The sequence below is a fragment of the Zingiber officinale genome, chromosome 3B (assembly GCF_018446385.1).
Source record: "Zingiber officinale cultivar Zhangliang chromosome 3B, Zo_v1.1, whole genome shotgun sequence".
In the NCBI taxonomy this organism is placed as follows: domain Eukaryota; kingdom Viridiplantae; phylum Streptophyta; class Magnoliopsida; order Zingiberales; family Zingiberaceae; genus Zingiber; species Zingiber officinale.
In genome coordinates, this window is record NC_055991.1 from 92,538,114 (window position 1) to 92,562,141 (window position 24,028).

At 36.6% G+C, this 24,028-nt stretch overlaps 2 protein-coding genes across 5 annotated transcripts; one reads left to right on the forward strand and one right to left on the reverse strand.

The window, feature by feature from the left end:
• Positions 1–3,254: 3,254 nt before the first annotated feature.
• On the forward strand, positions 3,255–10,045 carry LOC121967096 (NADPH-dependent aldo-keto reductase, chloroplastic-like). Of its 4 annotated transcripts, XM_042517120.1 has the most exons (5): positions 3,255–3,320; positions 3,398–3,570; positions 3,971–4,546; positions 9,175–9,441; positions 9,509–10,045. In XM_042517120.1, the coding sequence occupies exons 3-5, from the start codon at positions 3,980–3,982 to the stop codon at positions 9,755–9,757; spliced, it is 1,083 nt and encodes a 360-aa protein (XP_042373054.1). In that variant the 5' UTR covers positions 3,255–3,320; positions 3,398–3,570; positions 3,971–3,979; the 3' UTR covers positions 9,758–10,045. The 4 variants fall into 4 exon arrangements, with proteins under 4 accessions (XP_042373054.1, XP_042373052.1, XP_042373055.1 ...); XM_042517118.1 differs by having other exon boundaries at positions 3,255–3,570; XM_042517121.1 differs by lacking the exons at positions 3,255–3,320; positions 3,398–3,570 and adding an exon at positions 3,595–3,726.
• Positions 10,046–11,399: 1,354 nt separating this feature from the next.
• LOC121967097 (serine carboxypeptidase-like 35) lies at positions 11,400–17,374 on the reverse strand. Its single transcript, XM_042517123.1, has 8 exons — positions 17,068–17,374; positions 15,528–15,635; positions 15,228–15,416; positions 15,053–15,141; positions 14,258–14,551; positions 14,037–14,182; positions 11,951–12,043; positions 11,400–11,877 (listed from the first exon to the last, which is right to left on the reverse strand). Exons 1-8 carry the CDS (start codon positions 17,306–17,308, stop codon positions 11,571–11,573), a joined length of 1,467 nt encoding a protein of 488 aa, XP_042373057.1. The 5' UTR covers positions 17,309–17,374; the 3' UTR covers positions 11,400–11,570.
• Positions 17,375–24,028: the final 6,654 nt, after the last annotated feature.

Sequence of the window (24,028 nt, forward strand, 5' to 3'; positions counted from 1 at the left end):
CGCCATTGCCGCACGCCGGGAAAAGCTGACGGTGGTTCGCTTCGGAATTCGAGCTCCACCGAGCAAAGGAGGAGGACCCTTGAAACGGGCAGATATGCAGCCTTGGAAATGATTCAAAAAATTCTCCTTGAAGTTCTTGCGACACTACAAAGATCCATTTAAATGATTCAAAAAAATCTCCTTGCAGTTCTTGCAACACTTCAAAGATCCATTTTTTGTTTCTTTAGTTCGTTTATTAGGTATATTCAAAATATAATTTATCTACAAACACGTACGACTAATTCACTTAATTTGATATTAATTTTATATAATTTTTTAATTAATTTTTAAATAAATTTAATTAATTCGGTATTAACTGAAATAATCAATCATTAATCTAATTTAGTTAATTCGATTTTAGAAAAATTTTGATTCGATTTGATTAATTAATATTAAATTAGTTTTTAGTTAATTCGATTAATTTATGAATCCAATTAACCGAAATGCTTATCCTTATAAATGAGTCAAGTTGAACCAATTTTATAATGTCTAAATTTATTTGATAGAATAAGCTAATCAAATTGAGTCTAAAATAAAGAAATGGTTATTGAAGCTTGGTTTCTTTTTTAGTAGTTAATGTTATCGAATAGAGTCTAATTAACTGATCACCTCGTGAGGATTTCACAATCTTTGTTCAAGAATTAAAGAACATTAGCAAGTTTTTCAAATTTAATTATTTAATTAATTTTATGTATATTAAATAAATATAAACAAATTTGAACATCAAATTTATGCATGTTTAATCCATTTACAACCCAATTTTTTTAAGATATGCTTTGGTGCAGCCCAATAGAAGGTGAACTCCATAAGTGAGCAACAAAACATGGTATGTTATAAAAAATTGAAGACTTTAGCCTATTTGAGTTTTCGAGGGACTGACAAGGTGAACTCGAAGGCAAAACAAAAAAAAACAATAAGGTCAAAAGGCTGCAAGCAATGTGATTTATACTTTTAGACAACATGTGTAAATTAGGTAAGGATGTTGCGATAAAGGAACAACATATTTTAGGTTGGAGTTGGTGGTTGAGAACCATCTTTAGTTTTGTCTAGGAACTAAATGAAATTAAGATGCTTGAGCAAATTTAGTAGGGTGAAACCTCAATTCAATAAAATACCATATAAAATTATTCCAAGTAAATAAAGAATAATATGAAAATTTAATAGTTGTTTTCTCAAATTATTATATTCATTTATTTTTTTATTAAATCTAACACACTATTTATAAATCACCTTAAAATTTAGAAATAATAATATAAAAATATTTTTTATCAATTTGTCATTAATGCTCCAATCCTTCCATATAAACACTATCTAATTTTCACTTTATCAAATTGATATAATTTCACATAAATATCATATTCATCTTTTATGAATTTTACACTGGAGTCCATTAAATAAGTTTGGCAAAAAAATTAAAAATCATCCCTATATATATATATATATATAGTTTATGAATAATGTTGATCAATAAAATTATCATCAAAATGAACAAATAAACTTATGTTATCAAACTTAATAATCAATTAACTAAGTTTAAAACTATAAAATTTTAAAATTATTAAATAAGTTTAAATTGATAATTCCATAATTAATATTTAAACGAATCAAGCTCAAGTTCCTAAAAAAAATAAAGTCAAATTTAAATAATTATGTTAACAACTTAATTCATTTTGAAATTGGATTGAGTTATCTCAATTAATTTATCAAATAAGCTAGAACACGGTGAAATTAGGCTCCTTTACCATAGAGCTATAAACGAGCCTAGCTTTTTTTTTTTTTTTGGGGGGGGGGGGGGGGGGGGGGGGGGGGGGGGGGGGGGGTTTCATTTTTTTGCCATCATAAACGAGCCTAGTTGAGTTGAACTTTGAGTGTTCAAGTTTGTTTGATAAAGTAATCGTGCCAAGTTGAACCGAGCTTAAAATGAACCAAGCCTTTGAAATGATTATTCAAACTTGGCTTGATTTATTTTTTATGAGCTTGAGCTTATTTGAATCTTTACTTGAGTTTGTTTTGTTTAAATGTTATCGATCTCCCAATTCAAGCTTGTCTTGAGCTTAATTCAAGGTTGATTCGTTTATATGTTATTAAACTCTCAATTCAAGTTTGTTTGATTTTTATAACTTTTACTTGTTTGATTGGTTATTGAACTTGATAATTCAAATTTATTTATTTATTTTATGTTATTATTTATTTAATATATTGATAAGAGTTTTATTAATGAATATAGTTTGTCAACATTATCCACGAACGCTGTTCATGAACATTAACGAACTGAATATATACATGTTCAAACTTGTTTATTTAGTTTAACGAGTTATTCAAGCTTATTTATTTAATTGATCTTGTAAATATTAAATGAACATAAACAAACTCTTATCAAACCGAACATAAAATTTATTCATGAATATTTAGCTCATTTATAGCCCCTACTTCACCATCCTAATCAAAAATACTTTCTTTTAAAAAATAATCAAAATAATACCACATTCATAATTTAATACTCAAAATATCTCCACCATTGACCGATTTTAATGAAAAATATATGCAACATTAGTCAAAATTATTTTAAAATAAAGTACAAAAAGTATTTTAATATTAGGTAAACCATCCTCTTTTTTTTATTTCTGAATAAGAAGCACATATTTAAAATGTGCCTTTAAAATTAGGATGGTCAAAAATAAAATCCCTAAAAATATTGGATTCGAGTTGGATTAAAAGTTTTAGGGTTAGTTTAATTTTGGATGATCTAAGTTAATCTTGATTGACCTAAATTTAAGATTTAGGGAGTTCTTTTAGTTAAATTAAATTTTATTTTAAAATTTAAAATATTTTATATACATAAATAGCATAATATAGTATAATATTGAGATAAAAAGTAAAAAATTATATAAAAATAATAAAAAAGGATTTTTTTTTTATGATTAGATGGATTATCCGAGTTTAAATTTAAAATTTTTAGATTAAATTTAAATTTGGGTCAGATTTAAATTGAGATTTTTTAACAATCGATCTTCAATTCGATGCGAAGCCACCAAATCGGTCCGAATTGAGTCCCTTATTTAAAATATTCTTCCGGTTCGAATTTGAGTTACCACTGACTTATGGGCTGATATGAATAATTAAAGATTTTTTTAATATATATAGTAAATTTACATATCAGCCCTGTAAATAATCATAATAAAAAGCTAACTAGATATTTTGGAGGGTTCTCCAAAAGCATCGACGGCGTCGTTGATTCTTTGTCGGCTCTCGCGAGGCAACTCTTCTTGACGCAGTCATTTGTAAATTCTCTTCTCCTCCTTCCTTCCTTCTCTTCCTTGCCGTCGCCAATCCAAATCCGTCGCTTCTCTCGCGTTAGGCCCGAAGCATCGACAAAGGAAGAAGAGCAGCAAAGAGAAGACCGAGTCGTTTCCTCTCCGGATAACTCATTGCAGATCAAAGGGAAGCGGTAGGTGGAGGTTGTTGGGTGTTGCGCGTCGCAATCTTCTCCTCCTACTCTACCTTCACTGCCCGCTCTCATAAACAACCAAGGTAAAATGCTTTATCTTTCTCTCTCTTCATTGATTGATTGCGACTGGGGATGGATATGTGGGCTTGGATTGCTTTGCCTCTGTTCAAAATCTCGCCTTTTCTCCTTTAGCTGCATCTGAGCAGTTCAGTTTGTGCCTTGTGAATTTCCCTTATCTGGTTTGTTTCGCTTCTTCTTTATATGTTTTCCCTTTTTGTCTGTTTGGTCGTTGCGGCTCTTTGTTGAACGGAATTGTTTATGATTTTCTTTGGGGTTTTAGGGTTCCCGTGATTTATGTGTAGAATTTGTGCTGAATACAAGTTGATCTGCTAGGGAATAAAGTTGCAATTTTTGTTGCTTTACTCTCCTTAAACGTTGACAATTGACCGGAAGGTGGATCTTTTATGTTTTCTTGCTGAACAGATTGCAAGAATGCGAGGGAAGGGAGCAACAGTTAAGAACTACTTTGTTCTAAACACCGGGGCTAAGATTCCTGCCATTGGGATTGGAACATGGCAATACGAAGATGACTTCTGTGTTGATGCTGTGGCGGCAGCGTTGACAGTTGGTTATTGCCACATTGACTGCGCCCATCTTTATGGGAATGAAGTGGAGGTTGGGAAGGCTTTGTCCAAGGCTTTTGAAGGCGGGATCAAGAGGGAGGACTTGTTCTTGACTTCAAAATTGTACTGTGCTACTAATTCACATAAGAGAGTTGAGAATTCTGTAAGAGTTTCCTTGAAAAGCCTTGGAATCTCCTACTTGGATCTGTATCTAGTGCATTGGCCTGAGTGCTCATCTTTTGGAGATGCAACTGATCCTTCTTGGAAATCAGCCAGCGAGTATAGGCAGTTCTCACAGAGGTTAAAACCAACCTGGGAGGCCATGGAAAGTCTTGTAAGGATGGGGATTGTTCGTGCAATTGGTGTTAGCAACTTCAATATTCAGCAAATTAGTGAATTACTTCAGTTTGCGAAGATCATGCCAGCAGTCAATCAGGTAAGCATTTGTGGCTTTGCATTGGATGATGTTTTCTAGTAAGTTACAAAAAGGTTTTGGTTTGGATTAGTCATTTAATGATAAACCTGAAGATACCTTTTATGTTATAGTTAATTATGCACTATGAGTTTGGCTTGTATTCTACTAATCCTTCATATTTAACCTTTGGAATAAGTCATATGCCATTATGTGTTTAAGAATTTATTTCCTATCTGATGACATATTTATCAAACTGACTTGTCTGATAATTGCATAAGAAATTATATTTAATGAATGATATATTCAGTCTGTATCCATGGACGTCTTAGTCAATCTTCAATTCAAATGCTTCATTGTTTCTTTTTTATTGAACTTTTCGCTTTTACTGAATTTGCTTCTCTAGGCTATTGTTGTTCTGCCATGGATTATGGTACACAGTGTAGTTTGGACTGATCTACTATAGATCTGTTGATTCCCTGAATTTTGTGTGCACCAGTTTAGTAGTTTGAGTTGTTTTAAGTGAATAATTTATATTATCTTGTCATATTTATCTAAGTTTGCATCGATCAACTTTTCTTTAGTAATGCACTCTTATTATAAACTAAAAGATGAATTTCCAAGGATGCCTTGTGATAGACTAGTTGAACTAATTTGGAGACGCCAATTAGTGCAGCTATTAAATGCCTTTAGTTATTGGCAAGATGTTGGGATCAAATCCTCCTTGCAACTATATAATTTATAATGTCTCCTTTTGATAGCTAGAGGAGACATGCACTTGACAATTCTATCTTCAATTGTCTAAAATTTCAACATGTGTTGCAACTTATTCTTGTCCTTGTCAGCGCTATATGATGGGTTTGGCGTGTGTGATTTTGTGAGCCTTTATATATTCTCCAGAATTAATTTCTACATGTTCTGTAAAATTAATTCATGTTTTATTCAATTTGTGTAGTAGTATTTTTTGCGATTATTTATTTCAGTTGCAAATACCTTTTTTTGGTTATAAAATCTGTGATACACAAAATCTATGTACCATGGAAGACACCAAATTTACAACTTTAAATAAAGAAAGAAAGAATAACGAGATCAGGACAATGGACATTATATGAATGGGGAACTAAACTTAAAGCTGATCCATTGTGCTTCTTCCAATTATGTCAACACTACTTAATGGCGAGCTGTAGATAATTGGTTGTCTTCGAGGAATCAGAACATTGAGTCTTTTTGTTGGCGTAAACTCAGGATTAGTACTAGGGAATTCCATAAAATCATAGTGATTGTGATGGTTTGAAATAAACTATCAACATCTTCTTGTTGTTATTAAAATACCCCTGCAGACTAACCTGAGTTTTGCTCTTTCAATGTTGTTGGTTGTGTTTATATGGAAGCTTATTTTGACCAATGTCTTCCTCATCTGCTATTTAGGTTTCGATAACCTATGATATATGTGATCTTTACTTCTTCCAATCTCCTGCAGTAGATAAAGAAACTTGACATTGAAGTAGTTGGAGCTCTATTTACATGACTTTGTTTTGGTTGTCATTCTGTTCAGGTTGACTATTTAAATCTTCATATTATAATCTCTCTGCTTTTGTAGGATCTTTGATTAGAAACACCATTTGTAGGAGTCAATTAATTGACTGCCAGATCATATACGTGTTAGGACTTAGGACTGTGAGGTAGGTATAGTGGCTGGATAGCTAGAAGGTAAGTGGATAGTGATTGACTTGCAAATAAAATTCTACTCTTTCTAATGCTTTAGAAAGGTCACACACAGATTATGTGCAGCGAAAAACCATAATCAAATAGATCAATACATACCAATCGCTAACGCGTCGACTTAATATGGTTTAAAACCCTCATTCCTACTTCACGACCTATAGAAACCTATTGGAGGAACATAGAAAGACTCGAGATTAGATGATCAATATATTGTTAGTTTTTTAATGCTCCTCTTGGTCCCTCTTTTATAGCCTCCAACATTTAAACTTAGTTTCTATTTTACTATTCTGTTGCCAATCAATCAACTAGATCCACCATTAGTCTATTGACAATCTTCATTTCGTCAATAGTTAGCTTCGTTGGCTAGCTTTCATCATAAGTTGTCTTCTATAGATTCTAGGTCATCCAACCTTTGCAACTTTAATATGTCAGATCAATGACTACTTTTAGCTTTCTCGCTAAGTCGTTAGTGGATTAGATTCCCACATACGATGACTGATTTCAATCAGTCCACTAACAAGTCGATTAGGTTTTGAATAGAAATATTATGTTTGCAAACCAAGCATGCTAGTCAACTCAGTTCACTAGTAGACTTGCTTTGTCATCCTTCATGCTTTAAGTTTGTTTCCTTCTAATCGTGCCTCTTTACACTTTGTCCTATGGTCTCTTATATGTCTTATTTCATCTTTTTTTGGCCACCGAGCCAAAAAAACTTGTCAAGTTACCAATTACCATCTCAACATCTCAACCATTTTGGAGACCCTAGGTGGAAAAAAAAAATTAAGGACTTAATATTTTTTTAAAAAATAAATATTAAAAATATTATTAGAGACATTTAATTTTATTAGTAAAATTTAAAAGGACAATTTCATACATTGCCAATGATTATTTATGCAATTGGAAGTAGTGACCAACTAGGCAACGTAGAATAACTTTATCTTAGTCAAACCTCACTTCTTTATTAGTAAAATTTAAAAAATAAAAAATATTTTATGTTAACTAATTTGGCAATGAATAATAAATTACTGTAATATTATTAATATACATTTTAGTTGCTATTTTAAAAAAAGTATCAATCAATTTTAACTTCGATGAAGGAAAGTCTTGACATAGTGGTAAAATTATTGGTGTGACCTAGAGGTAATAAGTTCAAGTAGTAGATATAGTCACTGCATACAATAGATTCTTCACCAGGATCCCTCATTGGCTGGAGGTTCGTGAACCAAGCTATTTTTTATCAATTTCAACATTGATAAATTATCAATCAAATTTATTTAGCCAAAAATATTTAGTTAGTAAATATTAACGACGAATTATTAAAAAAAGGAGTGCCCAAAATTCTAAACCCTATAAAAATATCAATTAAATATAACCAATAAATATTTTAAATTTATAAACCAAACTTAATTTTGATTAGTAAATTAAATTTTTATCAATAAAAAATTTAAAATTATGAAGCAAATTTTAATAATAAAAAAATTATCAACCAAATCTAACTTTAACACTAAAAAATTTAAATTATTGGTTAAATTTAAAAAATTAAAAATTACTGACCAAATATAATTTGGATAGTAAAAAATTAAAATTACTGATGAAAATAAATCTAGACTAAAATTTATTTTAGCCATAATTTTAAATATTTAATATCCAAATACATATATTTTTAAATTAATATTCATATTTGATATATATATAATTTGATGGGCCCCCAATATAATAGGGGCCCTAGGCATGGCCTACCCCAATTCAAGTTACTGCACAAATTAACACATATCAAATACATACATGGCCTAACTTAAACCTTTTACCCGACATCAAACCCTATGATCGAACCTGATCTCTTGACACATTATTGCACTGACAACACACATAGGCTAATGAATTTTTGTTGATAACATTAGTCCATTAGATCCAGAAAATGCAAGAAAAGATAATTAAATCCTTCCAAACTGATTACTATGATGCAGAGTCATCATCTCAAATTGAAAACTTGATATGGATTTCGATTAAAGTTCCAATTACATGAATTGCTGCATTGATAAAATTCCCATATCATTGTTATTCTGTAATTAGTTGACACCAAACACCCGCTCCTAGTGAAATCTGTTTTGTTTACTTACCACCACAACCACTAGTCTCTATGTGAACCATCGACAGAGAGGTCAACACACCTAGTTCTCCATTAGAAGTTGGATGTATCATCCTATCTCAGCTCACTAAACACTTGCTTCCTTGGCACATGGATTCCCCACTAGGAGAAAGGTTTGATTTAATCTCTATGTAGAAGCTTGTAATGCTAGAAAATAAAGCATGACAGTCAATACTTTTGACCAATACCTGCCTTACATATTTTGACTGCATAGGAACTTAGAAAAATGTTTTTTGCATACAAGATTGGTGAGTTTCAATATGATTAATGTCACAGATGATTAATGCTCAATTTTATTTTAGTAGTGAAAATGAAATGACTGTTATTCTGTACCTTCTTTTGAATTTCATCAAATATTAGCCACATATCTTAAAGAAAGGAAGTTGAAGGACTTTTAAAATTAGTGATTGTGTAGTTTAGATTCAAAATAAGATATAGCATATATTCGATGCAAGGGAGTTATATAAAATAATTCTGGATGCAATGACCCATGGCAATGTATAGTTTTAATATCTTACCTACTTTTTATAGAAGCAGCAAACTGACAGAAAGAGGATTTACTGCACAAATATTTCATGGTTTGAGATTAGAGTCGCTGACAATCACTGGTACTGGAATCGTCTCAACTCAACCATGGTGCTGAGAAAATGATTCCTCTTTAACTGTTTTTATCTTGTTCATTCATATTTTTCTGATCAAATACATTTTTGTATAAGCTACACAAGATTTTCTAGTCTTTAAGTTTTGTATCTGTGCCTGATCGAACATGGATTGGTAGGTGGAATTGCATCCCTTCTGGAGGCAGGAGGAACTAGTGAAATTCTGTCAAGAGAAAGGCATCCATGTATCTGCTCACACCCCGCTCGGAGTACCCACCTCTCGTGGGTGCCCAACTGCTAGTCCTGGTTTTTCTGACAGTGGATCAGAGGATGAAGTCGGTACTCCTAGGTTAACATTCCGAAGATCAAGATCAGTGCATGGACCAATGATGAAGCTCTCCGTGGTCGCAGACATAGCTGAACACCATAATAAGACACCAGAACAGGTAAGTCATTCTATCCGTTTCACAAGCTTTTCGTTCGTGCTCTTGACGTCGATGGGCCTTTTAACAGGTGATTCTAAGATGGGGGCTACAGAGGGGAACCAGTGTGTTGCCTTGCAGCCTAAATCCCGAGAGGATTAGGAAAAACATCGACATCTTCAACTGGTGTCTGACGGATGAAGAATGGAACAGGATGAATAGGATTGAGCCGCAAATATGCCTGTTCGGAAGTGGTCCGGCCAATACATCAGATACCAGCTTCTTTTCTGCGACGGGTCCCCTTCAGGCTGTGCATGAGATCGAAGATGACGACGAATAGTGGTATTTACTGTCGTTTGATTATCAAACTACTTTAAAATCATCTGGGAGAGGAAGTTGTTGAAAATTTCTTCATGTATATGTCCTGCCTATCACTCAATCTATTCGTCAGCAAATATTATTATGATGTTTTTATAATATATTCATCTAGTCCATGGTAGTTGCGAATGGGCCTAGATTAGTTAAACAGTTAGATAATTTGGTTTGGTGTAGCTTGTGCTAGCTTGGGTTGGACAGAGGTCATAGTTTACGAGAATGATCAATAAACGAAGTGATTGTTTTCTCTTAATTTTTTCTCTGTTCTTCCTATGTCTTTGTTTTTTCACACCTGCCGGCTTGTCAAAGCTGAAAGTACCAACCGATCACCCACTCATACATGTCGCGGCGGAGCACAAGCAGCAGCAACGACGACATGCCCACCACCGGTCACACTTGTGCACTCGCCCCTCCCTCACCGTGTGTTATTTGGGAGGAAAGAAATAAAAACTTGAGGAAAGTTTTTAGCATGAAATTTTTTTCAATGTTCATGTAGTAGAAAAAGGATAGATTACTCCGTTGGTTACCTATTATAAAATAATAAATAGATGATTTTAAAAGTTCATCCGTGGATTATTAATCTAAATTGGAAGGAATGAACTAATAATTTTTTTCTCTTGATTGTGAGACTCAAGTGGCCCCAATCGCCTCGTACGAATGTGGGTGGCCCTGATCGTCTCGCATAGACGGTGTCGGTCACCTCTTGAAAGTGAGTGGCCCCAATCGTCTCATGTGGACACAAGCGGCCTCGATCACCTTGTGCGATCACAGGAGACCCTGCATTGTCGTGAGCCGCAAGTGGGAATGTGAGTGGCTCCAATCACCTCGCGTAGACAATCTCGGTCACCTCCTGAAAGTGAGTGGCCCCAATCGCTTCACGTGGACACAGGCGACCTTGATCGAGCACAGATCTCTTGGATCACTTTTTTGTGATCCAGGGGATGTGCCACTCATATTTGCGGCCGGATCGTGATCGCAATCCGACCGTAAATTGTTGCGATCCCTTCCTGGGTTCGCTGTCCCCACCAGGTTATAGTTTTTGTTTGGAGCGAGCGGCCGGAAGCCTCCGATGGTGGATAAGTGGCCAGGTTACTGGACGACGAGCGAGGGTGTCCTCCGGACGACCTCCGGCCACCCGCTCCGAACAAAAATTATAACCTAGTAGGGACGATGAACCCAGGAAGAGATCGCAACCATTTATGACCGGATCACGCTCATAATCCGGCCGTAAATATAAATGGTACATCCCCTGGATCACTTTTCATATCTCCTGAACCACAAAAAATGATCCAAGAAATCCTACGTCCTTGATCACCTTGTGCAGCCACAAGAGACCCTGCATTACCGTGAGCCGCAAGTGGCCCTACACGGCCATGGGTGTCCCTGTGCAGCCGCCTCACACTGCGAGCTCACAGCGACGGCTGACCTTGCACTTAGCCACCGGCTTCACTCACAATTCACGAGCATATTTTTTTTGTTTGTTTTCTCTTCCTTTCCTAAAGGATTTTTTTTTTTCTTTTCACTTCTACTTTTATTTTCTCTTTTTTTTTTTTTTTCCCAAATATGTTTTTTCATCTTGGATTCTCTCTTCCTCCGACCATACTTAGTAAACAGAGCATTAAAGATCCACTAAGTGATCTGTTTGTAAGAAGACAGCTGCTGAGCAGGGTGCAGCGTTGTATCGTCGAGTCAGGTGAATAAGAACCAATAATGATAAATTCCATACAAAATTAAGACAAATTCCAGTCCTTATTGCACCAACGACGTAACTACTAGTGCTACTGATGGTGGCCGGCGCGAGAAGAAGGCAGAGATTGGCCGTGGAGGAAGTGCGTGACCAAGGAAAGCGACCGGTCCGGTGCGAACACCGGCACTTGGTGGCCGGCGCCCCTCACGGTCACCAAAGTCAGCCCCTCCTCGTACTCCACAACCCACCCCGCCACTTGCTCCTTGTGGTACCACGCCCTCCACCCTCCCCAACTCTTCCGCCCCACCGCCGTCTCCTGCTGCTTCTTCTCCCGAAGCCTCATGGCGTTGATGCTGTACCTCGTCGATGTCACCGGAACCCGCCCGTCCGTGTCGCCGCTGTGGATCAACTGTTTAAACTCACGAATTCAAACTAATCTAACAGGGTGGAGTAGATTTAGCTGTACGGCACCTGTAGACCCAGACCCGAAGGCCTGCTTTCATCAGCTTTTTCAAGGTTGGGAGAACGGTCGCTGGCGAGTCGTTCCAGTTGTGTATTATTTCGCTGGTGGCAAGATGGAAATTAAACACCCATTTTATGTTAGACAAATCAATTGCAATAGCCAAGCAAGTTAAACTAATAACTAATGGACAAAAATCAAAACGTGCTGACGCCTCTGTTTTTTTTCTTTCTTTTTCTTTAAAAGGAAGCACTACTCTGTTTTTCGAGAATACCCTCTTTAAATACTATTGTAGCTATATGGTATAACAACTAATCTAGTAGCTTCATAATAACTCTTAAGACTGTATAGTAAACTATTTAGTAGCATTTATAACTATTTTAAAATAATTTTGAACAATTTAAAATAATTTTAATAAAATTTAAATAATTTTAATCAAATTGATAAAAAAATATTTTAATATAAATAGTATTTAGTATTCAAGATTTCAAATTTTATAATTTAAAATTTATATTTATAATTGTGTAGCAACTTCTTAATAACTTCTGCAACAATTTTAAAATAATTTTAATTAATTTTAAATTATTTTGATGAATTTTATAAAATATTTTCATATAATAATATTTAGAAGTCAAAATTTAAAATTTAGCTATATCTGTTTAGCTTTTATAATTGTTTTAAAGTAATTTTGACAAATTCTTATAAAATTAATTTTTTTACTAAGTTAGTAAAAAGTATTTTAATATAATAGTACTTTTTTATAACAATTTTGATTAAAATGAAAAATCAAAATTTTAATATTGTAGCAGCTAGTTAGCAACTGCTACAAGCTACAGCAAAATAATGGAGAAATAATAAATTTTATAAGTTTAGGTATAAATTATATAAATGATGGTGCTTTGTTGCACATCATTGTATTTGCACCACGCGCAATAGAGACACGCTGCCCACGTGGCATTGTTGATCGGACATTGCCACATGGGCAGCATGTCTCAGTCGTGTATGATGTAGGCCAACACAGATCCTGAGGTGTGTGGCAGAACACCCCGTGTGTGTGGATATATATATAGGGATGATACTCTACTTATCTTACGCCGCACACCTAAAAAAAATTTTAGTTTGAAATTTTCTGTGGATTTAATACTAAAACCCAACCTCTAAAGCCTAAAGGTAAAACCCTAAATGACATACTTGCAAGTCAAAAAAAATAAAAATAATAATACTAATAAAAAATTGAAATGCACAGTCGAGGACGACAGTCCGTAACATGTGATATATATATATATATATATATATATATATATATATATATACCTTGCACATCGCGTCACGTGCGACTGTGCAGTGCATAGGTTTTATTTTATTTTATATTATTTTTTTATTTTTTTAAAGTTTGCGGTTATGTCATTTAGAATTTTGCCTTTAGAATTTAGATGTTGGGTTATAGTATTAAATCTAAAAAAAATTCAAACAAAAAAATATTTCAAGTGTTCATGGGGTGTGCAACATAAAGCGAACAACATATCAAAAAACACACACTCTCTAAATATAATTATGATAATTTTAACAAAACTAATACATAGGTTTCTAACAATTTTGACCACAATAATTATATAATCATGTCACAACAACTAGATTCATCTGCTAATTAATTTTGGCTAAAAATTATGATATGTTCATTCTAGTAAGCAATTAAGGCTAAACTAACATTCATTAATTGTAAGTGATCCTTTTGGAAGTGCGAGGCAAACAAACAGAGCTAAAGTTGCCATGTTAATATTTATAGTACTTATTATAAAAACCTTAGTAACAATATATAACGCAGTAAATTTTTCGACAAGATGTAATTAAATGTCAGGGACCTGGAGGTTTCTGATGGAGAGAATTCAAAGTGTACTGGAAGCAGGCAGAATGTAGTAAATGCAGGAGGCAGAAATTAGAGTTTCATAATTGAATATGATGTCCAGTGAAATGAATTATTGCACAATGCTACTGGAATCAGAGGGCAAATATGCATAAATGCTGAATTTATTATCCCTAAACAGAAGTAAAAGAAAGCAGATGAATAATGGAGATCATGATGTTCATGAAAAGTACCTGCAAGGGGAGTAAGGATATGAGAGATGTGTGACATTGGCGTGCAATTTCTTTTGCACATCTTCTCTGTTGAAATACTTCTCCACGTAGTCTTCTGTGCATGGATCATACCCTCTCGGCATCTTCTTCATCTCATGCCATCTCTCCTGAATCAAAACCAATCAAAATCCAAAAAAAAAAAAAACAACAGTGCTGCATCGACTATGTACGAAATGAGTTACATGTTGGGAGAAGTAGTGGGGGGCAGTGACAAGTTTGCTAGTGGAGGAAGAAGATTTGGAGAGACAGACAGGAGAGTAGATGCTGTAGATATCAATGTCATTGTAGGCCTGAAGGAAGGCCTTCACAGCTGGTAAGCAGGCTTTGCTAGGGTGACCGCCCTCGTCTTCCTCCTTGAAGGAGTTGCATTCTTTACGGACGGTGGAGTAAAGCTCATCAGAGATTATGGCATGGCTCCAAGCATACTCCACCATCCCTAGTTGGTCAGTCGCATCGTTCAGCACCGCATTCCCAATCTGCACAATGAGAATAACCAACTTTTTGTCAAAAGAAACAGTAATTTCTAAAGTTCAAGATACTGATGGGTTGAGAATCAGATTTTAAATGCATTAATCCCACTCCATCGATATAATTACTGAGAGAAAAACAGATCAAAGAAGGCAGCAAGAAATAAATGGAGTAGATAACTTTCTTTCTTTTTTCCTTTACCATTATGACTTTTTGTCCAGATTGATGAAGCTGAGCAAGAGAAGGAAATTGCCTAGTCATGTTTGGTTCTTTGTTTGTTGCAAAAGAAAAGCTCATAAAGTTTTGAGACAAAGCAAAACTGTCAACCAGACTTCTTTATTTCTTTCACCTTGTTCGTTGTGGATTTAAAGAAGGGCAATTAAAGTCGGTGCTTTGATAAACATCAGTCGGATTTGTTTCTTTCATGTTATTTATTCAGTGGGGTAGCTTCAAATTAATTATTCCGAAGCCAATGTTAAAGCATGGAGTAAATTCCAACCTTTGCTTACCATGAAACCTCTCAGATTAATGTACGAATCCTTGACAGCTTTCTTGTTTCCTTCATAGATGAGCTCTGCAAGCTGGGGAACATAATGACCTAATTGAACCTAGCTTAGAGTTGACCAGTATTTTAAACCTATGAAAAACAAAACACATACAAATTCAATAGGAGAATTGCTATACCTGCATAGCTTTCTCCAGCAATGAAAAAATCATGGTACTTGAAGTCAGGGAACCTCTTGAACCAGTTCAGGAGAAAGATACGGGAGTCGTGTGCGGTAATTTGATCACCGAGCTCCTCCAAGTCCTTCGATCTATTGGTGTAAGAGAATCCTACTCCCACAGGAGTTTCAAGGAACAGAAGATTTGCAACTATAACACGCACATATATGTAGTTAGACACTTAAGAAAACAAATGAGTTAATAAAGGATTATGGCCATTAGTGATTAATTAGTTTGAGAAACTAGATTTGAAGCGCTTACCCCTATTCCATGAATAGGGATTGAGAGTTAGGTTGGGAGCATTGCTTCTAACCAAGAACGGGCCCAGCTCCTGTGCAGCTCCATATGCAATAGATGAGCATCCTGGCCCTGCAACATACAATAAGGCAGCAAGAAAAAAAGGAAGAAACTATCAATCTTTTCTTTCAAAGGCAAGACACAGTTTCCCATTTTGTTTTCTGACAAATAAATATCTTTGACCAAGATGAGATTCAATCAAAAGCAGGCAAGCACCTCAAAAAACAATGCAAAAAAAGCCTGCACATATGACCTAAAAATTGAGCTACAACCAATGCAATAAAGTGACATGTGAAAGTAATTAGAATGGTTCTCTATTCAAAACGAGAAGCTGGGGTTGGCATATTCTACTGAGCTCATTTAAATGACAAGTAAAGCCAAAGGCACCAAATGGTTTCGCATGCATACATGCACATTTATTACCCTCCTCAGAGAAAAACATTAATACTGGCGGTACAGTTGTCTGTTGTTAGGAAAGCAGAGGTAAGAGTCATCATTTGGCCATCATTGAAAGACACATCCCCTACCAATCTGCTCTAGAATTTCTTGTGCAGTAAAGATAGATTGGATGACAACTAAGAATCTGGCACTCTGCCAATCTAATAACAAGCACATGGATAGTAGCTGCCAGAATATAAAGAACAGCCTGAGGGAAGGTACTGGCACTCTTCCAGGCTTCAGATGTTTGCCTACCTAGGAGGTAAGCTACAACATCCGCCAAATCCAATGTGTGCATTCATAATTTTGCTGTATGATTTCCTTATATTTGAACCATAGTCAAGTTGACATCTTTGACAGAAAAAAAGTCACATTGATGTTGAAGACTAAGATCTCAGACTCATCAAAAAGTCTTAAATCTAAAAAATATTCAAGAGCAAAGGTTTGCATGATATCTAACATTCTGTCACTTGGATAAAGTCAATCCTTTCCTTTCTTGTAAAAAAAAACTATTACGTTCCCTTTTTGAAAATACAATAAAAAAAGAACTGCTTTGAGACATGATGATAGTGTAACCGTCATCATTGTAATATTCTTTTAACACCAGAAGGGGAAGCCTGAACTAACAGCATTGTGCATATCTTTAGCAGAAGGGATCACTTTTTTTGGGCGAAAGTAACTGGCATTTGCCAAAGAGTTACAGAAGTCGTGGAGCAATGAGTAGCAGAAGTTTTGAGGGCTGTATGTATGTATGCTTTAACAACTACTCTATTTTCGCGACTATAAACGGGAGAAGGTGAAAATAAACAATAATAAAGGTTGATAGCATGACATGTCTAAAGAACCTATTAAAGGAACATCAGCAACATCGGCAATTCGTTAGTCACGGGTTTGTAACTTTTACGATGAATGGGATATATTCTGTTGCTGCAACAAGAATCGCAATGCCAGCACTACGATTCAGAAGTAATATTCTTTGTATCATTGACTAATGGCAAGAGAAGAAGGAAAAAAAGGAGAGGAGACCCGATCTGTTGTTTTTGGGGTGATGAAGAATCGAACTGACCACCATTGAGCCAGAGGAGGAGGGGCTTCGCCTGGGGCTTCTGCTTCGCCTCGAAAAACCAGTAGAAGAGCGCCTTGTGATCGCTCACCCTCACATGGCCGGCGTAGTGCGTGAAGCCCACCGGCGGCTGGCCGGGGAGTGCCGCCACTCTATCGGCTTCCCGCTCCGATCCGGCGGCGGCGGCGGCGGAGGGCATTAGCGCGAGATGGAGGAAGGCAGCGAGGAGATGGAGGAGCGGCATTACGAGAGGTCTGTCGGTTGGCGTGTGAGAATGCTGTTCGCTGGGGGCTTATAAAGGCAAAGGCAAAGACAAAGGCAAAAGGGAAAGGGCAGAAAGAGAAGTGGGGAGTGAGAATGAGACTACTGACTAGGACTGGGTGGTTTGCTGTTTACTATAGGGGGGGTCGGGCTCGTGTGTGTTTGCTAGTGAGTGTTTGTTAGCGCAGATCGGAATTGGGACGCAGGAATCAGGACAATTCAATGAAGGGAGGTAAGGGGCCCACTCGGTGATGGTGGGGTCAAGCACAGACACCCCGCCAACGGAATGAGTTCGAGGGACCCTGCAGCGAATCATTGGGCTAGTCTGGCCTATAAAAGACTGGTTCGTATAATGAAAAGTTTAGTTCAAAATATAACATTTTTTTTTCTCTTCAAAATATAGCATTTTTTTCAAAATAAACTTGAAATTTATAGAATTTGAGCAATAATTCTTATACTTTTTAGTTAATTTTAAATTTTTAAAAGGCTAAAATTCAAAGGGACATTATTTTTATTGAAATTATCTCATTTTATTTTTTTTAAAACTATCTTTTTTTTTTGGATGTTGATGCAACTGTTACGAGATAATTCTAATATTGGGAGATTGCTGGTGGAATCGTCCTCAGGTCAAGGTTGACTGATTTGACTAACCTCGAGTGGATTTGAATTTGAGTTTCGATGTTTGGACTGTAAGTACCATTGCAAGTTGATTTTGATATGATCAACTGAATTAAGTTAGGTCATGTATCTTGTGATGTATTGTGTCTAAGTGTGCAGAAACTTAGGAACACAAGAAGTTGAGTAGAAGCGAGAAGGATGACACAAGAAACAGGTCGACCGACTCGGTGCATCTGAGGGACGAAAAGTTACGGAAGAGTACACCGGTGGACGAGAATGATGCGCTTGGAGTATTCGAGGGACGAGAAGCCGAGGAGGAAGTATGTTCGAGGAGAAGATCGAAATTGGGTTGGATCAACTCAACTATGAATAACCGGAGCATCACCCAAACGATTGGAGTTATTCATTCTCGGATGAATAGTGCTTGAGGCGCCTTCAAGATGGTTGGAGGCGCCCTTGAGTCCCTCTTGGAGGCGCCCTGGAGCTTCCATAGAGGCGCCTCCAATGAACAGTAGTCGTTGGATGACCATTGAAAAGTGGATAAAATTTTATCCATTTGGAGGCACCCTGGATGACTTTAGATGTGCCTCTTGATGGCCCCCGTGTAGGCCGGCTAAAGGGGGATTGAATACCCTGAAATAAGGTTAGCACTTCTCTTGCTATAAAATTTAGCAAGGAACACATGTTAGTTAATAACAAACAAATGCATACAAATGAAATAAGAGACTAGAGATTACTTGGTTTGCAACTAGAAAGTTACTAGTCCAAGAACTATGTAAAAGCACTAAAAAGACTCATTCAAGTAAAGTGTCGAAGGCAGAGTAGCCTCTTATAGAAGTTAAAGCATGAACATAAGATAATTATAGAATTCAGAAGTTTAGATTGAGTGTGTTTTCTTAACTTCGAGGATTAGGGCTGTATTTATAATTTACTGGTCAAGTGTAGCCATTGGCTGACGTGCCAGCTCCCGAGCGTCTAGACCAGGTTCGGGCTCCTGGATTCCCTATCAGTTACCTCCATCCACTTCGCAATGGCTAATCGATAAGTGTTTATCGGTTTCCTAGCGTCTGGACTTGGTCCGGACACCTGGAATCGGCTAACATGGTTCCAAGGTTGATCCTCACTGCAACTCGTCATTGTGGCTAGGACTACTCCAGACACTTGGACTTAGTTTGAGAGTCTGGAGTTCGGACGCTTGGATAAAGTCAATTTTATTGGATTGAATCACAGTGAGGGGGGGGGGGGGGGGGGGAATCACATGGTTTTGAAGAACTTTGCTTTCGTTTTGAGGTCAAAGTAAATGCAGCGGAAAGATACAAAAATCAAAAGCAAGTAAGAAACCAGAAGCAGACACGATCGGTTTATTTGGTTCGGAGCCTTCGGCGATGTAAAATACGATAACAAATGCTAATTTAATAATAAGGTTTAATATGCAAATAATGTTAACGGAATTTTTAAGAATTTTCTGAGAATTTTTCGGAGTTCGTATGAGGTAGTTTACAGGGATAAACTAATATGCATGGAAAAGGCCTGTTTTGAAATACCTAAAAGTAGGAATTGATTTAAGAAGGTACTTAGGGTTTGATTAAATCAAACCTAAGTTTTCTAATTCATTTATTTTTCCTTTTTTATTTCTTTCCCCTTTCTCCTTTCCTCCATTCCTTATTTCTTCCTCGAACCCGAAACTTCTCCTCGCTGATCTCCTCCTTCCCTGATTTCTCTTCATCGCCACCCGAACTCCTCTCCTCATCTCACCATCGCCGACCCTCCTCTTCTTCTCTTCTGCCTGAGCAACATCGAGCCTCTTCTTCATCCTCGTTCGTTGAGCTCGCGACGCCGTGCCCTAGCTAACTCGACGCCGCTTCCTTCCCCCGCAGTTTCTTCCTCCTCCTCTCTTTTGCTCGACACCTCTCGATTCCTCTGTCCCGTGCCCTAACCAACTCGATGTCGAAGCTTCTCTCCTCCTCTGTCGGCCTGTGTTCCCCATCCCCCTTTTCGAATCACTGATCGAGGCAAGGAGGAGCTCGTCGTCCCTAACGCCGCTACCATCTCTCGACTCGAGCAGTGCCACCGTCCCTGTACTCTAGCGCCGACACAGGTCGCCCTCCTCTGTTGCGATTTGGCAGCACAACAGCCGCACCCTAGCTTCTATTCACTACAGCCCCTTTCTTCTTGGTCTGATTCCGCTCATCGCCGTCATCTTTTACTTTGAGCTGGTGTCACCAATCACGGTTGTTGCTGTCATCGTTGGAGAAGAAGAGTTAGGTAACGGGTTTCCTTACACTATTATTGTTGATTGGTATTTTCTGATTTGAGGACGCAATTAGTGTGTTTGAGAATGGAAATATTGTGAATTAGGTTACTTGTTTTGGAGGGCAACCACCCTACCTAGATCCGATCATCAATTTACGACAGCAAGAATCTCTGGTCACGGGTCAACGACTGTGCGATTGGATTTGGGTATGTTGTGGAGGTAGATTCGATTATAAACTAGATTTAATTTTGAGTATAGGATGTCTAGGGATTAATAGGTTTAAATCCGAATGGTGGAACGATTAGGGTTAAGGAAACTAACCCTAGTTGACCCGTGGATTAAATATAGTTACGGTTAATGTCTACGGGCGATTAGGGTTTTCCATAATTAGGGTTGGGTATTTTATTTAGCTGATTAATTCATATGAATTTAGCTAAATAATATATATATATATATATATATATATATTGATTGATGCAGGACTTTGATTCGAGACGAGCGTCTCGACGTCGAATTGGTTAATACGATCTTCTTTTTGAGGCGGGTACTTTTGACTTATCTTTTTGATACAGTCATTCTTAGATATGCATAATAGTTTATTTCTAGTAGTAATAATTATGTTTGCATCTACTTTGGTATGTCCTTATTTGGTTCTTGTAGTTTGCCTATATTCTGATATGTTACGCATTCATGCTTATGTTCCCTTATTTGATGCCATGTTTACTCTTGTTCATAAGAATAATGACATACATTGTCCTACTGTTTAGTAGTCTATTCATTTGACATTTCTGATTTGTGTATCTAGTTTATTGTTACCTAGATCATGGTATGAATTTAGTTCCTTTTTGGTGCATTTTATATGCAAGTATATATACTTTCTGTATCTACATGTTTAGTGTCATGCACTATCTTGCACGATTGCATGCTGAGCGATTGTCGACTCCATTATTATTGAGCACATCGCCAGTTACATGATTTGCACACACAACTACTCATGGGTTAATAGTACATCATGCAGTGTGTGCAGTTTGCTCTGTCAGTGCTTCGCTGGTCCACTCATAGGTAGCGTGTCGCAGCATGGTAGCACGTCAGGGATCCCTCCTCTAGACTGTCTTAGGGAGATGAGAGCATTACACTCCCCCACTCTGTTTGGGGTAGGAGGATAGGTGTACTCCGACAACATCCTGTCCCCTCGGTCACTCAGGAGTAGTGATGGCAGAGTGCACAGTTGTCATAGCCTTACCCACTCAGTCTCACTATCGTGTGTGAGATGGTTGACTGGTGACAGGGGTGACACATGTCATTTTGCATGATTACATTTATTGCTTGTGATTGCTGTATATTGTTTGCTGCATTTTAGTGGTTGCATATGTTTGACATGCATACAGGTGATTTTGTATCTGGTCTGACGACCCTTATATTCCGGATAGGAGATTCTGGTGAGTACAATTTCTTTAGCCCTTTTCAGTCTGCATTTCCTACTTTTGTTCAGGAAACTGTACCGCATAGTTATTACTGTTAGTTAATCTTATTATGTATGTCTATATGGTATCCGCTGAGTTCTTAGACTCATCCTATTGATATAATTATTTTTCAGATACCAGCTAGAGGTATGTGGATTCGCTTGGAGTATCCTGTCTGTCGATCCTACATCACATCCGAAGACCGCTTTGAGTTTCATTTACGCTTTTTGTGTATTTCGTATTTAGTGTTGTTATTGTGTTTTGTGTTGTTGTGGTTGTTGTGTAAAGCCTAGCCGGCTAGCAGTTGTCGTTTTTAGTTTGTATGATTTTTCTTTATCATTTTTCCGCTCTGTTGGTTTTTAGTACAGCTGAGTGGGATGTTAAATATATATATAACTGTGTGATTGTATTTATTCTGTTCCAGCCGAGTGGGCTGATGATATATACTGCGTGGTTGTGTATATTTTCCAACCGTATGTGGCGGATGTATATTTTGTATGTAGAAATGTCTTAGATTGTCACGTGTATAGGGGAGATGTTGTCAAAATTTCTTCTAGCAGAGACTACCTGGGGCGTGATAATTTATTTGGTATCAGAGCACGGTTTACGATGTTTTGAATTTTTGAATTAATCTGATACCAATTTATTTGGTATCAGAGTCACAGGTTTACGATGTCTATTTTCTTGTATTTGGATTTCGTGTTTTGGTTTTCTCGATGTGACTGTTTCGAGTTTTGGGACTAGGCAGTAGCAGTACATCTCCAAGCTATAGGAGGTATGTTAGTATATTATTATCATACATTTCTATTAGTATATGCATTGTTGTTTATGATAGTTATGACATGTGTTAGTACTCTTTGTTAGTATCTGTCTAGTTGTTATAGTATATATTATATGTATTGGGTTAACCATTGATCATGGTTGACCTTAATAGAGATTAAGGATTATAGTCTTAGGTGATTTTTCATATCATACCAACAGTAGTTTTAGCTTCTGTTACTACTAGATGGTTAGGAGATGGAGGCACATACCAGCCTTTGCTATTATTAGCTGGGTAGTGGATAGTATTGGTATATTCATGTTGACTCAGCCAGTAGAGTATTGATTTAACTTAGTTTCGTCAATAGATAATCAATTTACTCTTGTTAGATCGGTCAGTAGAAGACTGATTTACACTTGTTGACTTGGGTAGTCGTGGATTGATTTACCTTAGTCGCTTTGTGGAGGATTAATGTACTCTTGTTGGATTAGTTAGTAGATGATCGATATAGTTATGTTGGTCCGATCAGTAGGGGATCGTCATACTCTATTTTTAGAGGTTCTGATTTTTGGATTATTCGTGCTTAGTTAGATATCTTGAGCACATTTGAGTACATGACTTGTATCGATGTGGAAAAGAGTAAATTAGCCGTATACCATTGTCAGCTTGGTCATTCTATTAAGGATCGATGTAACCTATTCCATGGGGACTTTGACCATAGACCGTATGTAACTTGGTTAGATGACTTAAAAGGTACAATCAGCAAGGTGACCCCCACTGATGTAGAATAGTGTAGAGCTACCTGCTTAACACTTATAAGAATAATTGGGAGAGTACATTCAGATACATGATTTGTACTGACATGAGAAAGTTGAAGATAGTTGCATAACCTTTACGTGATTAGGTACCACGTGAAGGAAGCAGATGATGATACTAGAGATCCAGGCATCACTTGGTGATTACTTTGAGGTGTTTGGAGAGAGAGTAATCCTCTAGCTCTTTAGGTAGCATGATGGTTTATAAGACGATAATTAGTCGACTCGCTAAAGGTTGTTCCATGGGGGATCCTGACTCATAGACTGATCGGATATGATTAGATATCCTCGATGTACCTTGGGATTAGTTGGATTTTATACTCATATCTCATGGATTGATTGTATCTCTACTATTTGGAGTGTTATTGATTATCGATATAAAAAAAAATACCTTGGATTGTCTATGATTGCTATTTTTCTGCTTGGTATTTATGCTTGATTTTTGACGTAAACTAGTTATGTTCTATACAGTCTCATTTCTTGATTCCTGAACTCTATTGCATATACCCTTGTAGAGTAGGTAGTATAGGGATTGTCTATATGATTGGGTTAATTATGTTGATAATGCATATTTAAGTTGTGTGTAGATATGATTGGTATATGTTGTAGGAGTCCTATGTTAGACTGCCCATTTGCAGGTAGTGTTTGTATACATGTCCAGTTAGGGTTATTGTAGGTTTCTTATGGATTTATACCTATGCGGTTAGGTGTGCATGTCTGATTGTGTTATTGGAGGTATCTTGTCGATTTAATCTGTGTTGTTGTATGTGTACATCTGTTTGGTGTATTTTTG

What these genes read in the sequence shown, in the direction of transcription:
- LOC121967097 (XM_042517123.1), bottom strand. Translation starts at nt 17,308, where the DNA reads ATGCCGCTCCTCCATCTCCTCGCTGCCTTCCTCCATCTCGCGCTAATG. An exon ending in TCCCTATTCATGGAATAGGG is followed by an intron (nt 15,417 to 15,527) that starts GTAAGCGCTTCA and finishes TGCGTGTTATAG; the next exon opens with TTGCAAATCTTCTGTTCCTT. An exon ending in TTAATCTGAGAGGTTTCATG is followed by an intron (nt 14,552 to 15,052) that starts GTAAGCAAAGGT and finishes CTCATTGTGCAG; the next exon opens with ATTGGGAATGCGGTGCTGAA.
- LOC121967096 (XM_042517118.1), top strand. Translation starts at nt 3,980, where the DNA reads ATGCGAGGGAAGGGAGCAACAGTTAAGAACTACTTTGTTCTAAACACC. An exon ending in TCATGCCAGCAGTCAATCAG is followed by an intron (nt 4,547 to 9,174) that starts GTAAGCATTTGT and finishes ATGGATTGGTAG; the next exon opens with GTGGAATTGCATCCCTTCTG. An exon ending in ATAATAAGACACCAGAACAG is followed by an intron (nt 9,442 to 9,508) that starts GTAAGTCATTCT and finishes GCCTTTTAACAG; the next exon opens with GTGATTCTAAGATGGGGGCT.